Here is a 17,950-nt window from a genome sequence, read left to right as displayed (position 1 = left end):
CGGTCTAAAACAGAGCTTGTAGGTACAAACAACAAGACTCCTCCACCAGGTCTATTCTGGGGCCCAGCAAGGCAGACCCCCACGTCTGCGCTTCACTCCTCATCCCCAGCCAGCTCCAAACTGAAACCCCCTCCAGCCCCTCCTTTCTGGCCTTTGGCTCTTTCCCGGGCCAGGAGGTCACTAGATCTCTTTGTTTCCACACCTTCAGTTGGCACCTTTGCAGGGGAGGGGCCCAGGACATCAGTTGCTAGGAGACAGAGTGTCGGGCATTTATGTACACTGGCCCTCTGCTCTGCAGCAACCATACACCCTTATCCCACCACCTAGATACTTAAGAACTGCATAGGGGAAACTGAGGCACCCACACAGCATTCAGAGAAAACATTAAGAACATTCCCAGTTCGTCACAGCATCACTAACAAGTTTTGGTTTTTACTAAAGAACGGGAAACAAATAGCAAATATTTTGGGGTTTGCTCGTGGTTTCATGGAATTCTTTATTCTGGGCTTTGGAAATGAGAGATGTGACAGAAACATATTAGCCATACTTGAGATTTTTCAACCACTAAGTACAATTATTATCCATGTTTGTCAGAAAATATGAGCAGCAAACAAATGCTAATTTTGTGAGGTAATGAAAATTGAATTTTCTTGCCAATGGCAACCCTGAAATAGTCAGCACCAAGGGATCAAAGTATATTATTTTAGTAACTTTCAGCTAAACACCTACGCTATAGCAAAATCTATGTTGTGTGTGTGAGAAAGAGAGAAACAAAGCAAGATGAGTTTAAGGCTTAAGATTGGCATCTTTATTCTAGAAAATATCTTAGAAGAGATATTCCTGTATTGGCAGAGGGATGGACTAGCTCATCTAAACTGTCTTTTCTATTCTAATTTCTCTGATTCTATTAATTACTAATTTATTCTGCCATGCTTTTATCAGAAAATACTGATTGTGATGGATTCAGTCAGAGAGACCCCCTTGGGACTGTCACCTGATGTGCTGAAACTACCTCTAAGCCCGTTTTCTTTGTCAGCTTGGGACTCCAGAACCCTGCCTTGTTTAGCCAGACATGCTAGTCTGCTGCAACACAAACCCAGGGGCTAGTCCATGCCCACAAAGCTGCAGACTTTAACCAATAACTGCTCAGCAAGTCACCTATCTCCAGCACCAGACACTCAGTTCCCAATGGGATCCATACCGCAAATAAATCCATTTTACATCGTATAAAGCTTATACAGGGTAAACTCATAAATTGGCTGCCCTCTGCAACACTGATAGATAGATATGCTCAGCTGTTTGCTCCTGCAGGTATTAATCACTTACTCAGGGTTAATTAATAAACAAAAGTGATTTTATTAAGTATAAAAAGTAGGATTTAAGTGGTTTCAAGTAATAAGAGACAGAACAAAGTAAGTTACCAAGCAAAATAAAACAAAACACGCAAGTCTAAGCCTAATACATTTAAGAAACTGAATACAGGTAAATCTCACCCTCAGAGATGTTCCAATAAGCTTCTTTCACAGACTAGACTCCTTCTTAGGCTCGGTCCAATCCTTTCCCCTGGTAGAGTTCTTGTTATTTCCAGCTCCTTTTATAGCCTTGGCACAAGGAGGGAATCTTTTGTCTTTCTGGGTCCCTACCCCATCCTTCTAAATGGAAAAGCCCCAGGTTCAAGATGCAAAGAGTTCTGCGGCATTTTATCGACTAACAAACGTATTGGAGCATGTCACAGAACTCTCTGCCGCTTTTACAGATCCAGACTAACATGGCTACACCTCTGAGGTTTAAGATGAATTCCAGTACCAGGTGACATGGTTACATGTCCTGTGAGATCCCAAACCTCCATTCTTCCCGGCCTGACTTACATGAACACAGGAAGGCTTACACGTAAACAGAGCCATTTACAACCAATTGTCCTGGTTAATGGGAGCCATTAAGATTCCAAGCCATTATTAATGGCCCAAACTTTGCATAGTTACAATAGGACTTTAGAGTAATACTTCATATTTCTAGCTTTAGATACAAGAGTGATACATACAAATAGGATGAAAACACTCAGTAGATTATAAGCTTTGTAATGATACCTTACAAGAGACCTTTTGCATGAAGCATATTCCAGTTACATTATATTCACACTCATTAGTATATTTCCATAACATATATGCAGTGCAACGTCACACCTATAACCTTTTAATTTCTAGTTTCCTCACACTTGAAAATTACCAAATTGATTTCTGTTTCCAATTAGGTGGGGGAAAAGAGAGTTTTTGCCAAAAGTATATTTTGTATGCAGATTACAGCCAATAAAGTTAATATATAGCAAATGACTGGACTAATTATATGCAAATTTAATAAATAATGAATGCTGATGTGTGTGATTTGTTTTGATAGACATGTTACAGAAGGTCTGCTGAAGGGCGTGGATCCTTCTCAAGGCACGCAATACAGTGCCATGGAAAAGGCAACAGCTACCGAAGTTCTGAAAAATCAAGAAGAGCTAATTCGTGTCCCTGGATACCCACAGCAAACCATAGCTGGAGTTACAGCAGAGCTGCAAGGGTCTTCAGTCAAGTCAGAAGTTCTACCCTTAATGACAGTTCATCATGTACAGAGCTCTCCCGTAGTCATACATCAGTATCAGCACTCTTCAGCACTGGTCAACCATACCCAGAATTCACCTTCAGTCACCAGCCATTCTGTAGCTTTGTCAGCAACAAGCCATCACACCCCCACCATGCCAGTCACTGTACTGGAGTCCACAGCAGCAACCCAGCAATCACAGACATCTCAGTCACCACAGGTCAATGGTTCCGTAATGCAAAGCCTTTTTATTGAAGAAATTCACAGTGCAAGTACCAGGAACCGAGCTGTATCAATTGAGGTACAGTGTATTCTCTTTAACCAGTGATATTCTCTTTGGGCCCAAGCTTGGCTTTACTGGGTGCTGCCAGCATGCATTTGGAACCTTAGGTAGGATTTTCAAAATACCAGTGGACCTAGGTGTCCAATATCCAAAGGAAAGTCCATGGGAGTTGGGCCCATAACTTCCATAAGCACTTCTGAAAATCGTACCCCTTATTTTGAACCAAGACAAAATGTAGTGTTGTTAAAAAAAGACAAAAGCCTGAGGTGCCATTTCTGAGTGCTCTATTGACACTGAAGAAATGATTACTAAAGTCAGATGATTATTTTCTTTTAAATCCCAAACTAAAAATCATGTTAACCAGGAGTGAAACCTATAAATCCCCTTCTATTACTATTGGGCAGGTGTTAAGTGATTAAAGTAGGATTTTTTCAGGAGTGGGCTAAGTGGAGGATTTAACATCAGCCTGGAAATGCCTAGGTAAGATTTTATATATATATTAAAAAGTATGGAAATGCTCAGTAAGGTCACCCACACAACTGGAATTTTGTGAAGTTGAGGAGCTGTGTAGTACACAGCTCTGGCCCTTCACATTTTTGTGATACACAAGTATGATTTCCCCCACCATCCCATGCTCCAGGTGTGTAATCTACCTAATTTGAATCCAGTCCTTACCATGTTAAAAGTATTTGTCTGTTAAGTGTCATGGTAACATGGCAGGCAGTACATTGTAGCCACACTTCTAAATTTGAAATCCTGTATACTTTTGGGATTGGGGGATGTTTTGACCAATCTTCCAGAATGTGGTCTTTTGATTAAGATATTTAAAGGCCTCCCTTTTTCCTTTCACTGCATTTGGTCTTAAAGATGGCTGGAGTATTTTGCTGTAGCTCTATAACACTTTCCATTAAAGGTGTGCCTGATCAGGCCATCTACTCGAGTAAGGAATCCCAGTTAGGTCACCTCTCAATTTTGAGTCACTGATGGGAAGATGACACACAGCGTGTCTAGGACTTCCTTATGGCGGCTTGGTGTTGGGAAGACACAGGAGCAGAATTAAGGATGTTTGGGTGACCTTAGCACTGTGTATTTCCATACTTTCTAATGCTTGATTATTTTTCTATGTCATTTTAACATGGAATTTCCAGTTGGGGCTGTTGAGGGAAAAACAACATGCTGTTAAGGGCTTTCTCCTTAAGCAGTGGCTAAATATTTAGGACCCTATCTGCAGGTCAACATCTGCTGTGTATTGCTATAAAAAGTCACAAGAAATACTTACATAAGCTACAGTGCAGTTAGATAACTTTTTGATGCAATGAGTAAAGTATGTGTAGCCTCCATCACAAAACAAAAATAAACAGCGAACTAAGTAAATTAATCTGGAGCCAGAGCATTTTTCATCAGTTTTTTAAAAAAGAAACAATTATTGCTCCCGTATGGAGCTTTGTCAATACTTTTTGTTTGTGGTTGTTCCTAGCAACATGTTACCCCAAATGCTTACACCAGGGTGAGCACAATGGTAACTATGATGTGTGTTTTTAAAACAATATGTAACAGGCATTGTCTGTTTTTAAACATTAAACACTATTTTGCATGGCTATAGCATTTTTCGTCTGTGTATCTCAAAGTGCATTACAAATACCCTTGTGAAGTGATGGGTATTATTATCCCCATTTTACAGATAAGGAAACTGAGGCACAGAGACTTGCCAACAAATAAATAATAGCTTTCCTTCAATTTTTGAGTAAATGTTTTGTGCCTGCAGTAGTTCAGAAAGAAACTCATGGGAGGTAATGCAGTCTGTAAGTTTTCTCAGGCTGATTTGACTTGCAAGGAGTGCTCTATAGGAAACAATGGTGCTAGCTGAGTTCTGGAGGCAAGAGCAGTAGACGCTTACAGTATGTTAAAGTGTGCTGAACAGTAGGCAGTGAATTTTTGATGTGAAATGTTGCTCACTAAAAACCAAACTGAAATCAGAAACTTCTGTTACCTCACTACAGACCAATGCTGAAGAAATCTAACCAATTTTGATTCATAATGTTTATATTTGGAGGTGTAGAAATAACAGAGTAGAGACTGATGAAATCAGAACATTAACCGAATGCTATACTTCTTTTTAGAAAGCAGAAAAGAAATGGGAAGAGAAAAGACAGAACCTTGATCACTATAATGGAAAGGAGTTTGAAAAACTTTTAGAAGAGGCACAGGCCAATATCATGAAGTCAATCCCTAACTTAGAGATGCCTCCGCGGTCCATGGCCTTGCCAAAATTGGAGGCAGTGGATAAATTAGAGGTTTCAGGTAAGGTTTGCAGTTGTGAACTGAGGGTTTGCATCTTTGAGAAAATTAAATGACATAAGTTTTTTTTATTAAAATGGTAATTTAAGTTTATATATTTACTTAGCACCTTTATCAATATCTTAGCCTTCCCTGTGAGACAGAATGGGGGATATGTCCTGGGAAGCAGGGACTCTGTAGAGGATGCAGCGGTCATGCTGGTTCACCAGCTAAACCTGAGCTCCTGGGGTGATGCTGTAGCTAAGAGGGCGAATGCGAGCAATGTTCCCTTTAAACTGCCCAGTGGTGCAGCAGTCTTGTGTATATGGCGCAGGTCTGAATCCCTGCTGCTCACATCTCCTCAGTGTGGCCCCAGAAGGGATATGGCATGACCCTTTAAGAACCTGTTCTGCTTGGTCCCGCTACCCTGTGACATGGCATGTGTGCCCCCCATCACCTCCTCACTCTAGGGGAGTTGGGAGTGTTTCGGGATGGGGACACACGCAGCTGGCAAGGGGTGGTAGCTCCGGAATGCACCTTGTGCAAGAGCTCACGTGAGGGGCCTGGACGGGCTGTGCCTTGTCAGCCCAGCCCAGGGCAGTGCAGGCTGCAGAGCTGTAACCCAATCAGGCCAACGTACTGATGCCCCAGCCCACCCACATGCCTGGCAGTTGGTTTCCAGGGACACAGTGGGAGTGGGAGCAGAGGGAGCTGCAGCCAGGGCCCCTTCCTGGGTGCACCTGGGGTGGTGGTGAGTGGTCTGAAACCCCCAGCCGCAGGGAAGTGCAGTCTGACACCACCCCCACCCTCCAGATACAGACCCCTGGCTAGGCTCCTCAGGCAGCTGCTGCAGAGCGAATCACCTTCCTTTGGGACCCTGCTACTGGTGCGGACAGGGAGTAGTGTGTGATGCACACACATGTGCACCCCACCCACCCATACACAATTCCCCTGCATGTTTCTCAGCCTTCCCATAGACACCCCTTCAGACTCCTCACCCCAAATCAATACCCTGCCCCTCACCCCAACCCTCACCACGCACATGCACCACATCCCTTACCACGCACACTTACATACACTCCAATACCCCCCCAGACCCCTCACCACACCCCCACATGGACTTGCACACACACACAACCCCCCACCCTGTGCGCAGTCTTCAACACACACGCATATAACCCCCCCATGTGTGCATGCACACACACAGTCCTCCCTGCACACCTCTCACAACATTCATAACCCCCCTCATCCCCCGACACAAACACACGCAATCCTATACAAAAATGTAGTGCTCAGTGGAGTTTGTATCTGGCTCAATATAAAAAATACAATTTTGGGGGGACACTGAATGTACCACTTGAATGTATAAACAGGGTAAGATCAAGTACAAGTAGACAGGTTATATTACCTTTGTATATGGCATACTGTGTCCAGTTCTGGTGTCCACACTTCAAGAAAGATGTTTAAAATTGCAAAGGGTTTGGAAAAGAGCTGCAAGAATGATTTCAAGTCTGGAAAACATGCCTTTACAGTGAGAGACTTCAAATCTCAGTCTTTATAGTTTATGAAGGAGGAGAGTAAGAGGTGACTAATGTTTCTTTAATTTAGCAGACAGACTTAACAAGATCCAGTGGTTGGAAGATGAAGCTAAAACATTCAGATTAAAATTAGACACAACATTTTAACGGTGATGAGAATTAATAATTGGGACCATTTATTTAGGAATTTGTTGGATTCACTCTCACCTGAAGTCTTTACATCAAGATGGGATGGCTTTCTAAAAGACATGTGCAGCCAGTAATTATGGGCTTGATGCATGAATTACTAGGAGAAATCCTGTGTAAATTTAGTCAGACTTCCTGTATTATGCAAGAAGACAGACTAAATGTTCATAATGATAAAAAAATCATAAAAAACGTAGGGCTGGAAGGGACTTTGATAAGTCATCAAGTCCACCCCCATGCACTCTGACAGGACCAAGCAAACCTAGACTATCCCTGACAGGTTTTTGTCCCACTTGTTTTTTAAAACGTCCAATGATGGGGATTATACACCTCCTTTGGAAGCCTATTCCAGAGCTTAACTATCCTTATAGTAAGAAAGATTTTCCTAATATCTCATATAAATCTCTCTTGCTGGAGTTATAAGCCCATAACTTCTTGTCCTACTTCCAGTGGAAATGGAGAACAATTGATCACCATCCTCTTTATAACAACCCTTAACATATTTTGAAGACTGTTATCAGGTTTCCCCTCATTTGTCCTTTCTCAAGACTAAACAGGCCCAGGCTTTTTTAATCTTCCTTCATAGCTCAGATTTTCTAAACTTTTTATCATTTTTCTTGCTCTCCTCTGGACTCTCTCCAATTTGTTCACACCTTTGCTAAAGTGTGGTGCTCAGAAGTGGACACTACTTCAGCTGAGGCCACACCAGTGCTGAGTAGAGTAGGACAATTACATCTGATGTCATATATACAATACCCCTGTTAATACACCCCAGAATGATAGTAGCCTTTTTCACCTCCGCATCACACCACTCACTTATATTCCATGTATGATCTACTATAACCCCCAGATCATCTAGCCATTTATTCCCCATTTTGTAGTTGTACGTTTGATTTTTTCCTTCCTAAGTGAAGTGCTTTTCAGACGTCTTTATTGAATTACATCTTGTTTAATTCAGACCAATTCTCCAATTTGTCAAGGTTGTTTTGAATTCTAATCAAAACCTTCAAAGTGCTCGCAGCCCCAACCAGCCTGGTGTCATCAGCAAATTTCTACTCCCATTATGCAAGTCATCAATGAAAATACTGAATAGTACTGGACCCAGTCATTAAAGAGCTCCTGCTGGAGCTATACTGGCTTCTTACTGTTCTTCCTAGCTTTCCTTCGCGTTAGGATAGTTTTGCAATTGTGACTTCTAATCTCCTTGAGAAATGGCCTGCTCTCATGAACTCCTTATCCTCTTAGATTTTCTTCCCATGGAATCTTACCTAACAGTTCTTTGCATTTGTTAAAGTCTGCTTTTTTTTTTTTGAAGTCCATTGTCCTTATTTTGCTACTGTCACTGCTTCCTTTATTTAGAATCATGAACTCTATTATTTCATGATCACTTTCACCCTCATTACTTTTCACCATCAGATTTGCCACCAATTCTCCCTGTTGGTCAGAATCAAGTCTAAAATGGCTGTCCCTCTGGTTACTTGCTTCACTTTCTGAAACAAAAAGTTGTCCCAGATTTTGTGTTTTACATTTCCAACAGATGTCTAGGTGCTTAAAGTTCACCCCCCTTACTACCAGGTCTTGTGTACAGTTCAGTGAGATGACTGGCTTCTAACAGCATTTGCTTGTGTGGTGAATGGCACAGCACAGAAAAAATCAGAGAAAATAAATATTATATGGATGCACTGAGCTGTAACAATGTCTGAGAAAGTGCAAAAGATGATAACAAAGAGGAGCTTTTGTTACTCACATATTTAGCGAATCCATTTCTAGAATAAGCATTTGCATGGTGTCCAGCTAGCAGATTTATGGAGAAATTTGATGAAATGATGGGACATCTGCCTTCTGTTTTGCATAATGAATCCTATAATAGTCACATAACTTAAAGGAATAACAAAGCTTTTTCTTACTTAATTCCATGATTAAACATTTCACATACCACCCAAATCTTCTACAGTTCAGAAAGAAAGTTTCAACATGCTACTGCCTACTCTAGGCTAGAAAAATGAGTGACATATGGGAAGACAGACCACCTACTTTACTAATACAGTGCACAGAGTATGTTAGCAACCAATTAACAGAGTGCTTTGTATGCTCTTACACAGAGCACGGATGGATCATGTTGCTAGAAAACATGGTCTCAATTGCTCTCCATCCAGAACAGATTAAGAAATTGAAATATTTATCATGGAAAATTAAGTCTAACATTTAAAAAAATGAGTGCTTGAAGTCAGGCTCTTACATTCATTGGTGGCCTGATTTTCAAAAGTGCTGAGCAAACATGGGTGTCTAAATTTGGACACGGGCCTGATTTTAGGCATCTGTTTTTGAAATCTTGGCTCTGTGTATTTTTGAGATGCTTATTCAGTGTTTCTTTGAAACCATTGTCTCTAATTTTTCCAGTTAGGGTGACCAGATGTTCCGACTTTATAGGGACAGTTCTGATTTTTGGGTCTTTTTCTTATATAGGCTCCTATTACCCCCCCCATCCTCCCACCCCAGCCCCTGTCCCGATTTTTCACACTTGCTGTCTGGTCACCTTATTTCCAGTGGAGGTGTAAAGCTAAATCATCAGTCAGTTCCAATATTTCATCTGTTGCTGTACCTGATGGGAAAGAATTGACACAAAAGGTGCCAAGATTATTAAATGACTCATAGTTTTGGGTACCCAACATGGGATGCCCTCGAGGTGCCTGATTTTTCACAAACTGCTGAGCCTCTGCCTTTTGAAAATCGTGAACTGTTAAAGTGTCTCAAATTAAGCACACAAAATCACTCTTAATAACCTTAGCCAAATTGAATTATATCTTTACCCTTATCCTCCTCTGCACTCTAGCAGCATGACTCTGCAGGGGGGGAAATGCTTGCTGTTTCCTCAAAGGTTTATAACATAAAAATAAAAAACTTTAACAGAGACAACAGAACACCACCCAGCATTTGGTTCTACCTAGTCTTATGCTGTATTACAGCCTCTCCCACGCAAAGAGAGGTGTGGAAGCTGATCTGACATTAACTCCTTGTTCACCAGAGGCCAGGTATTGCACCTGCACCTGTCACACTGACTTACCATCTCAATTTTTCCTCCTCCTGGTTCCCTGTCTCTTTCGTTTTTATTTTCCAGTTTTAAAGATAGGGAAGGCACTAGTGTGGGTTACACAATAGAAATTAATCTGCCGCCGTTCCGTCAATGCCTCCTATTCTTTCATCATTCTTATTTTCAAGTAACTGCAGGGAAAACTGTGGATGCTCTAGCACTTAGGAGTGCTGCATTTGTAAGGCTGGCAGATTGGACAAGCCTGTGAAGGAGCTGTGACTTCCACAGGACCTACCACCCATTAGTTGTAAGCATCTATGAAGCCAAATTGCTGTGTGTCATGTGTAAGGGATAAGAGAATAACTCTAATTCCTTTAGCCTGGAATTCAAGAAAATCTCTTAGTTGTCCTGGAAGAAGTATACACGGAATTCATTACAAGCTTCTTAATGGTATGTGGTGATAAGAGAAAAGCTCTAATGTAAAACATATCTGGAGGTTTACTTTTGTTGTAACCCTGTGAGTCAGAGCCAGATAACTAGGGAGGGACAGAGTGACTTATATAATACAACAGAACATTTCTTTATGTTCAACCTTTTCTGAAGAACATTTGAGCTAACAAGAGAACAAAGACAAGGCTGTTCACATTAGAAAAATAGGAACTGCCATTGTGGATTAGACTAACCTCTGTCTAGTCCTGTATCCTGTCTCTGATAGTGGTCAGTATCAGATCCCTCAGCGGGAGGTATTGAATCTCCATAATTGACAGTTATGCAATATCCTATCCATGGGGAAAGTTGCTTCTTGACCCCAAGCAGCTAGTAGTCCTGAACACAAGGTTTTAACTCCCTTGTACATGTCTATCCGATCTATTTATGTAACAGACATCTATTTTTTTTTAAATGAAGCTTGTAAATAAGAAGAAGAAAAACCCTGAGTGCATGTTTCTTGCTGCAGTGTGTCCTGCTTGGCTTGCGTGCAAACATACACCTTCAAATAGGAATGAATTATGGGGTAGCAGTTTGTAAGTGGTGGTGGTGTCTGGTTGAGGAAACTGCTGTCCTCTTCAGAACAGTCAGGAGCCCCTGTCAAAATGCAGGGGTTGCATAGCTGAGCTATTGGATTATGCTTTAATCTGCCATAAATTGGAAACTCTTGGTGGCATAGCATTCACATTAGAGTCAGTACGTTGTAATTTTGGGGCAAATCTGTGTGCTACTGAAACTTGTAATTAAAATAAAAAATGAAAGCTTGCATTGCTGGGGAGAGGGTATAATTGGTGAGCTGGACTTCCCCGGCCCTCCCCGTGCTACTAGGGCTCAGTGCACTAAGTGAATTGGAGAGGTGGTGCCTACTTGCTCCTGGAGCAGAGTACTCTTTTTATTTTCCTGGGTGCCTTTGCTGTCCAAGCATAACCCAGTGTTTTCTGAGTTGTAACAGTGGCATTTAAATCCCTTTCTAGCACAGTGCAGAAAGCACCCCTCTGATAGAACAGGATTATGTGCTGATTTTTAACTGGCCATGTGCTGGAAGAATAGGAGGAGGCTCACTGGTTTTCAGAGGCTGGCACAAGAGAGGGCAGGGTAATGACAAAAATACCCTGTAACACACTGCTTGTGAAAGCAGACATGCACTTACAAAATGTACCAGCTAGAAGTGTGCCTAGGTATGTCGGGCAGCCTAAACTGCACACCTCCGGTGAAATCCTGGCCTTGTTGACTTTAATGGTAGCAGGGCATCACTGCAAGTTTCCATGTGGAATGAACTGATTTCTCTATGTAAATGCAGGTGTTTTCAGAGTTGTGGAGGAGCACCTTTTAAAGCTAGAATCCTGAATGTGCTAATGGTCACAGAGTTCTTAGCAGCTGGACTTTTTCTCTAATGTAGAGTAGAGGGCACAAAAAACAGAGCCATTCCCCGTTAGCAATGATCATTCTGTGATGCCATGTTACTTTGCAGAAGATGCTCCCGGTGCAGAACAGGAAGCTGACAAGCTGGTGAAGTCACCACCTCCTCCACCTCCACGTCGCAGCTACCTACCGGGATCTGGCCTCACCACAACGAGATCAGGAGACGTCATCTATGCAGTCAAAAAAGAGACCACCATTGTCAAGGTTTGATGATTCAGGCAATAGCTAATTGACTTAGTGACTAATGACTGGCACATGAAACATTCCAAGACTTCAGCTGTTTGTCTAAACCATAGAAAAAGTTGAGATAGGGCCATGGCTCAGAGAGGTGACTAATAGGTCACCAGGAAATTCTACTGATCAGAAAAAGCAGCCAATAGGATTTGTCCAGTCCTATTCTCATAATTCTTATCCTTCCACTTCTCTCTGCAACAATGTAAAATGCAAATCACAAGCAGCTTTCATCCAGTGTGTCATAAGAAGATTAAAAATAAAAAGCCCATCTTATGCAGATGGGGAAGATCAGCTCAGAGAGTCAAGAGTTTCCACAGAAACATTTTAAGAGTTTCTTGTTGCTTATTTTACCCACCTGTTACATTTGAAGTGAAATAAAAGAGGAGGGAGGCAGTATGGGGATGCCTCTCCATCTCATACACATTATATCAACAGCATCAGGATTATATTGATCTAGCACCATATTTTTTTATTTTAAATTGATAAAAAGTGAGTTCCTAAGACATGACATTAAACAAGCAAACAAACAACTCAGCCCCTCCTGAAATCCTGCAATAAGGGGAATTGCATTATTATTGACTTTACTGTGTTTGCTTTGCACTAGCGTGGTTTATATATATTGGCTTTCTGTGGTTCTTCACCCTTTCAGGAAGGCAGCGAAGATGCTTGCCAAACAGCACAGTCCAAAGTACCTAAAGAAGATCCAGCCTCATCCCGGGCACCACTGCCTGTCACAGCATCTGCCACAAAGGACGAGGAGGAAGAGGAAGGAGACAGGATAATGGCAGAATTGCAGGTATGCACATTGAGTTGCACATGGATATACTTATACGGTCTCACTCTCTTCTACAGACCTTGGTTCTGTTCTTAGCTAGGATCACAAAGGAAAATGAGTGTGGTGGCTCACCCAAATACCCTTTGTGAATAAATATCTACATAACACAACCACCACACTGTTCTGGCCTGGAAAAGCAGGGTTTCTGTGGCTCACTATTCAGAGGTATTGGCACTGCTGTTGGACAAATCCTCCATGACACATACACAAACAGGTTTACTGTGCTGTACATATTCAATGTGTTCAGCATTGACCTGAGTTTGTCACGCAGGACCCAGGCCTGCATGGTGCCTGGTGCCCTCCGCTCTTGTGGAAGTTGATGGGAGCATCGGATACTAGGCTTACAGGGTTGATTAGGCTCATCACATGAAACCTTGGTCCCCTTTCCATGTATATGTGTCTAAGTTCTTGATACATCACAGAATTTAGCTTTCCATAATGGGATGCATCATTCTGGCAGCAGCTTCTGAGAAGAGACACTCACTCCGTGGTCTTTCGTTTTGCAACAGGTGGAACTGTTTTAGATCACTGATAATGACACTGTAGTAAAAAAACAAACATTAAAACTGCCGTCAGTGAGTTTCTAGTGTTTCCTAGCGGCATACTCTATATCAGTGGTTACTAACCTGTCGATGGCAATCAACTGGTCGATCCTGGAGCCTTAGCCAATCAATTGCGATCTCCGGGCTGCTAAAAGTCTGGCGGGGCTCAGAGGTTGCATGCCTGCCATGGCCCTATGCCACTCCCGGAAGCGGCTGGCTGCTGGCACGTCTTGGCGGCCCCTGGGGGAAAGGGGAGGGTTAGCGGCTCCAAATGATGCCTCCACCCCCAGCACTGTCCCAGTAGCTCCCATTGGCTGGGAACCAGCCAATGGGAACTGCAGGGGTGGTGCTTGCAGGCGTGGGCAGCACATGGAGCTGCCTTACACCCCCTTTTCACTCAGGAGCCATGCGCAGAGATGTCCCATCAGCCAGCCACTTCTGAGAGCCACCTGTGGTAAGCACCTCCCAGACAGAGTCTGCACCTCACACCCTCTCCTGCACTCCAGCCCATAGCTCCCTCCCAGACCCCCAACCCTGTCCCACACACCAATCCCCTGCACCAAACTCCCTCCCAGAGCCTGCACCTCTCACCCTCTCCTGCACCCCAACACTCTGCACAAGCCTGGAGCCCCCTCCTGCACCCAAACTCCCTCCCAGAGCTTGCACCCCTCACTCCTGCACCGTGACCCCGTCCCAGGCTCAACCAGTGCACACCCGACAGTTGAGAATTACACTGATTTTTTGTCAATCCCTGAAGGATTTTGGATCTATAAACCACAAAGGACACTAATAAAAAATAAAACTCATGAAATGTCCAGTGGATTCTGTGAGATTACGTGCAGTGTGACCATGTGATGCATGCACCCAAATTCCCTCCCAGAGCTTGCAACCCTCATTCCTGCACCCCAACCATCTGCCCTGGCTCAGCCCGAAGCCCCCTCCTACACCCCAACCCTCTGCCCCAGTCTGGTGAGAGCGAGTGACGGGGGCGGGGAATGGAGAGGGCGGGGCGTGGCTTCGGGGAAGTGGCAAGGGAGATCCTGGGTTGATCTTAAGTTCAAAAAGTGATCTTGTGCGTAAAAAGGTTGGAGACCACTACTTTATATGGTACTGTCTCCATTCTATGGTAGGAGAAACAGGTTGAGCAAATGGGGGTTTGGACTAGGGTTAGGACAGATTGGGGTTGTGTAACAATACATAGGCTCTATGGAGCACTTCAGGCATTCAAAAGCACTATACAGAATTATCTAATCAATTCACTCAGCTGTGGGTATAGTATGTCTTTAAAATGCTTCTAATACATGAGACAGGCCTGCCAATTGATAGGCATCTTGGGTGACCCTCACACATCCTGCCTCTCCACACCTCTCAGGCATCAGCCACTGCCATCTTAGATAACTACGCAGCCGGCAGAGAGCAGTTTTTCCCCTGCAGTGTGTCCTTCTGGCTGCCAGGCGCTGGGTCTACAGGCAGTTAGGTTGCCTCTCCTTCTCTTCCTGTCTCTCTTTAGGCAGCCCAGCTGCGCAATTGCTCTTCCTCTGCAAGGCAGTGAATGGGAGGGTTAATAGGGACAAGGCTAATATGGGGTTTGGAAGGAGGGTGTGAAGGAAAGTCAGAGTCAGGGTACTGAAGAGGAGGATATCAGACAATGTCTGCTAGGGGTAAACATTTTTAAATCAGGTCCAGATAACTTGCACCCAAGAGTCCTGAGAGTTGGCTGAGGTGATCCCTAGCCCACTGACATTAATTTGTAATAAATCTTGGGGTCCCGGGGAAATTCCAGACGCCTGGAAAAATCCTAATGTTGCGCCAGTGCTCAGAAAGGGCAAATGGGATGACCTGGTCAGTTAGCATGACTCTAATCCTGGGAAAAATAAGGGAAAAGCTCATATGGAATTCAATTAAAAGAATTAAAAGATAGATAGGAATACAATTAATGACAATCAATGTGTTTTTATGGACAATAGTCAATCTAGTCAAACCTGATTTCATTCTTTGAAGAGATTACATGTTAGATTGCTAAAACTGTATACAGTTAGACTTTTTAAAAGCATTTGGTTTATTACTGCACAACATTTGGATTTAAGAAACTGGCACTATGCAGTATCAAGAGAGCACACGTTAAATGGATTAATAAATACAAAATGAAAACTTGAAAGTTGCTGTGAAACAGAATTGTTTTCTTCCACACTGCTCTCTAGCTGACAGATCTCAAAAAATAGTTGTCAATGGGGTATCATCATCAAGTTGGGGGTGTTTTTACTTGGGTTCTTTAGGGGTTTGTACATTTTCATTAATGATCTGGAAGTAAATATAAAATCAGGCTGATAAAATTTGTGGATGACATAAAGGTTGAGTGGCAAATAATGATGAGGCCAAGGCAATCATGTAGTGTGATCTGGATCACTTGATAAAGTGTATCTGTTCAAACAAAATGTGTTTTAATAGAGATAAAGGCAATGTTTTACATCTAGGAACAAGGCATGAAGGCCATATCTACAGAATGAGCAACTGTATCTTGGATAGCAGTGACTCTAAAAAGGATTTGGGGTGTCCAAGCAAATGGAACATGAGCTCCCAGTGCAACATTCTGGCAAAAAGGGCTAATGCAGGCCTTGATTATATAAAGAGAGGAGTGCTGAATAGGGTAGAGAGGTGGTTCTACCTCTGTAAAAGGCATTGGTGAGGCTAGTACTGGAATAATGCAGTCAGTTTTGGTGTTCATATTTATAAAAGAATGTTGAAAAATTGGAGAGAGAGTGCAGAAAAGAGCCAAAAAAAGTACTGGATGGCTGGAGTAAATGCCTTAGTGAGAAACTTAAAAGAGCTCAGTCTGTTTAGTTTATCAGAGAGACGACTGAGAGGTGATACGATTACAGTGTAGAAGTACCTGCATAGGGAGAAAATACTGAGTCCTAAAGATCCAGGCCTCTGAAGAAGTGGGTTTTTTTATCCACGAAAGCTGATGCCCAAATGAATCTGTTAGTCTTTAAGGTGCCACTGGACTCCTCGTTGTTTTTGAGTCTTAAAGAGCTCTTTAATCTAGCAGAGAAAAGCATAACTGGAAGCTGAAGCCAGACCAAAGCAAATTAGGTACAAATTTTGGCAGTGAGGGTGATTAACCATTGGAACAAATTCACAAGGGAAGTAGTGGATTCTTCCTCTATTGATATCTTTCTGGAAGATATGCTTTAGCAAAACATGTTATTGGGCTGCATGGAGGGGTAATTGGATGACATTGAATGGCCTGTGATATACAGGTCAGAACAGATCATCGAATGGTCCCTTGTGGCCTTAAACGCTATGAATGTAAGTAAAAAGAGGGATCTATAAAGAGAACTTTGTTTAAAAAAGAAGAATACTAGGAGAGTCTGCTACAGTTCTCCACTATGAGTGTCCTGTGTTTAAAGGAAGTAACAGGAGAGAGGCTGAGAGGGGAAGGATGTTATATTGGAGGAAGTGCCTGACTGTATCAAGTAATTTAGTACTATAAATTGCATGATAGTGAGATAAATTAATTATATAGTTACCACAATACTTGCCACACCAATATCACTTCCTTACCTGCAATAGTGTAATTAATTCTCATTGCCACTCCCTCCCTGGCATGCACCTTTCCTCCACAGCACTGCTGATTTACCTTACTGATAACGCAGCGTGCAAGTGCATGTCAGCAGCACTCCCAGTGTGCTACACCAGGACTTGCTGTTGGCGTTCTGCACCTGTACATCGTACAGCTACCAGCAATAATGGCCTTTAGCCCCTTCTCTTGAACTAGGAGCTAGTGGGAGAGCTGGGCTGGACCCTGCAAGGAATTAGAGAGAAGCCAGCTCTGCTCAGTAAGGTCTTGAGAGCCCACACTCTGTGGTGCAGTAGGAGGAAGACTTAGTAGCAGACCCATTCTCCTAGGACTTGACTTATACCAGAGCATTGCTGCAGGAAGATACAGGGTCCATAGGCCCTGAAGAACCTGAACTCCTTAGACCTCACCACCTTGGAGTATGGTTGCTATAGTGTGGCTGATACCAGCCTGAAGAACCCACAGCCTAGGGTAGGCCAGGGCCTGGAGTGCTTGAGGGGAGCTGGAGGCAGGGAAGGAGAGACAGACACATTTTGGGGCACTGAGGACAGTGACAGGATCCAGAAAGTGCAAGCACGTGATTGGTGGGGACCACAGCAGACTAGAAAGATGATGGTAGTTCAGGAGGCAAAGAAACCGGGAATCCGAGGTAACAGAGAGAGAATAACAACAAGAAGTTTAAGCCAAGACCTGCATGAGGGCAATATCACTGTCATATGTACATACTGTGACAAAGTTCCTCCTCTACCTTGGTAGGTCCTGCGCCTATTGGCAGATTTGCTGACCTCAGTGATTGTCCCCTCTGGTGGAACCCACAGTCTGGGACAACTCCTCTTGTATCTGATCAGGAGTTAGGAGGTTTGGGGGGAACCCAGGCCAGCCCTCTACTCTGGGTTCCAGCCCAGGGCCCTGTGGATTGCAGCTGTCTATAGTGCTTCTTGTAACAGCTGCAT

The 17,950-nt window shown here is 43.1% G+C and overlaps 1 protein-coding gene across 14 annotated transcripts in view; it reads left to right on the top strand.

Moving 5' to 3' along the window:
- The window catches only part of KIAA1217 (KIAA1217 ortholog), a 531,277-nt gene that overhangs the window by 498,779 nt on the left and 14,548 nt on the right, over positions 1-17,950 (top strand). For all 14 annotated transcript variants that reach the window (XR_007772456.1, XR_007772455.1, XM_050938988.1 and 11 more), the window contains 4 exons: positions 2,395-2,884; positions 4,987-5,167; positions 11,856-12,010; positions 12,690-12,836. Coding sequence is in view for 12 of the 14 variants with exons in the window: in XM_050938988.1 (XP_050794945.1) it covers positions 2,395-2,884; positions 4,987-5,167; positions 11,856-12,010; positions 12,690-12,836 (973 nt within the window). In the remaining 2 variants the exon portion in view is untranslated. The remainder of the gene's footprint in view (positions 1-2,394; positions 2,885-4,986; positions 5,168-11,855; positions 12,011-12,689; positions 12,837-17,950) is intronic.

This window comes from Gopherus flavomarginatus, chromosome 2 (assembly GCF_025201925.1).
Source record: "Gopherus flavomarginatus isolate rGopFla2 chromosome 2, rGopFla2.mat.asm, whole genome shotgun sequence".
Lineage (NCBI taxonomy): Eukaryota > Metazoa > Chordata > Testudines > Testudinidae > Gopherus > Gopherus flavomarginatus.
Note: the sequence above shows the minus strand (reverse complement) of the source record. Positions and strands in the feature narration are given on the sequence as shown.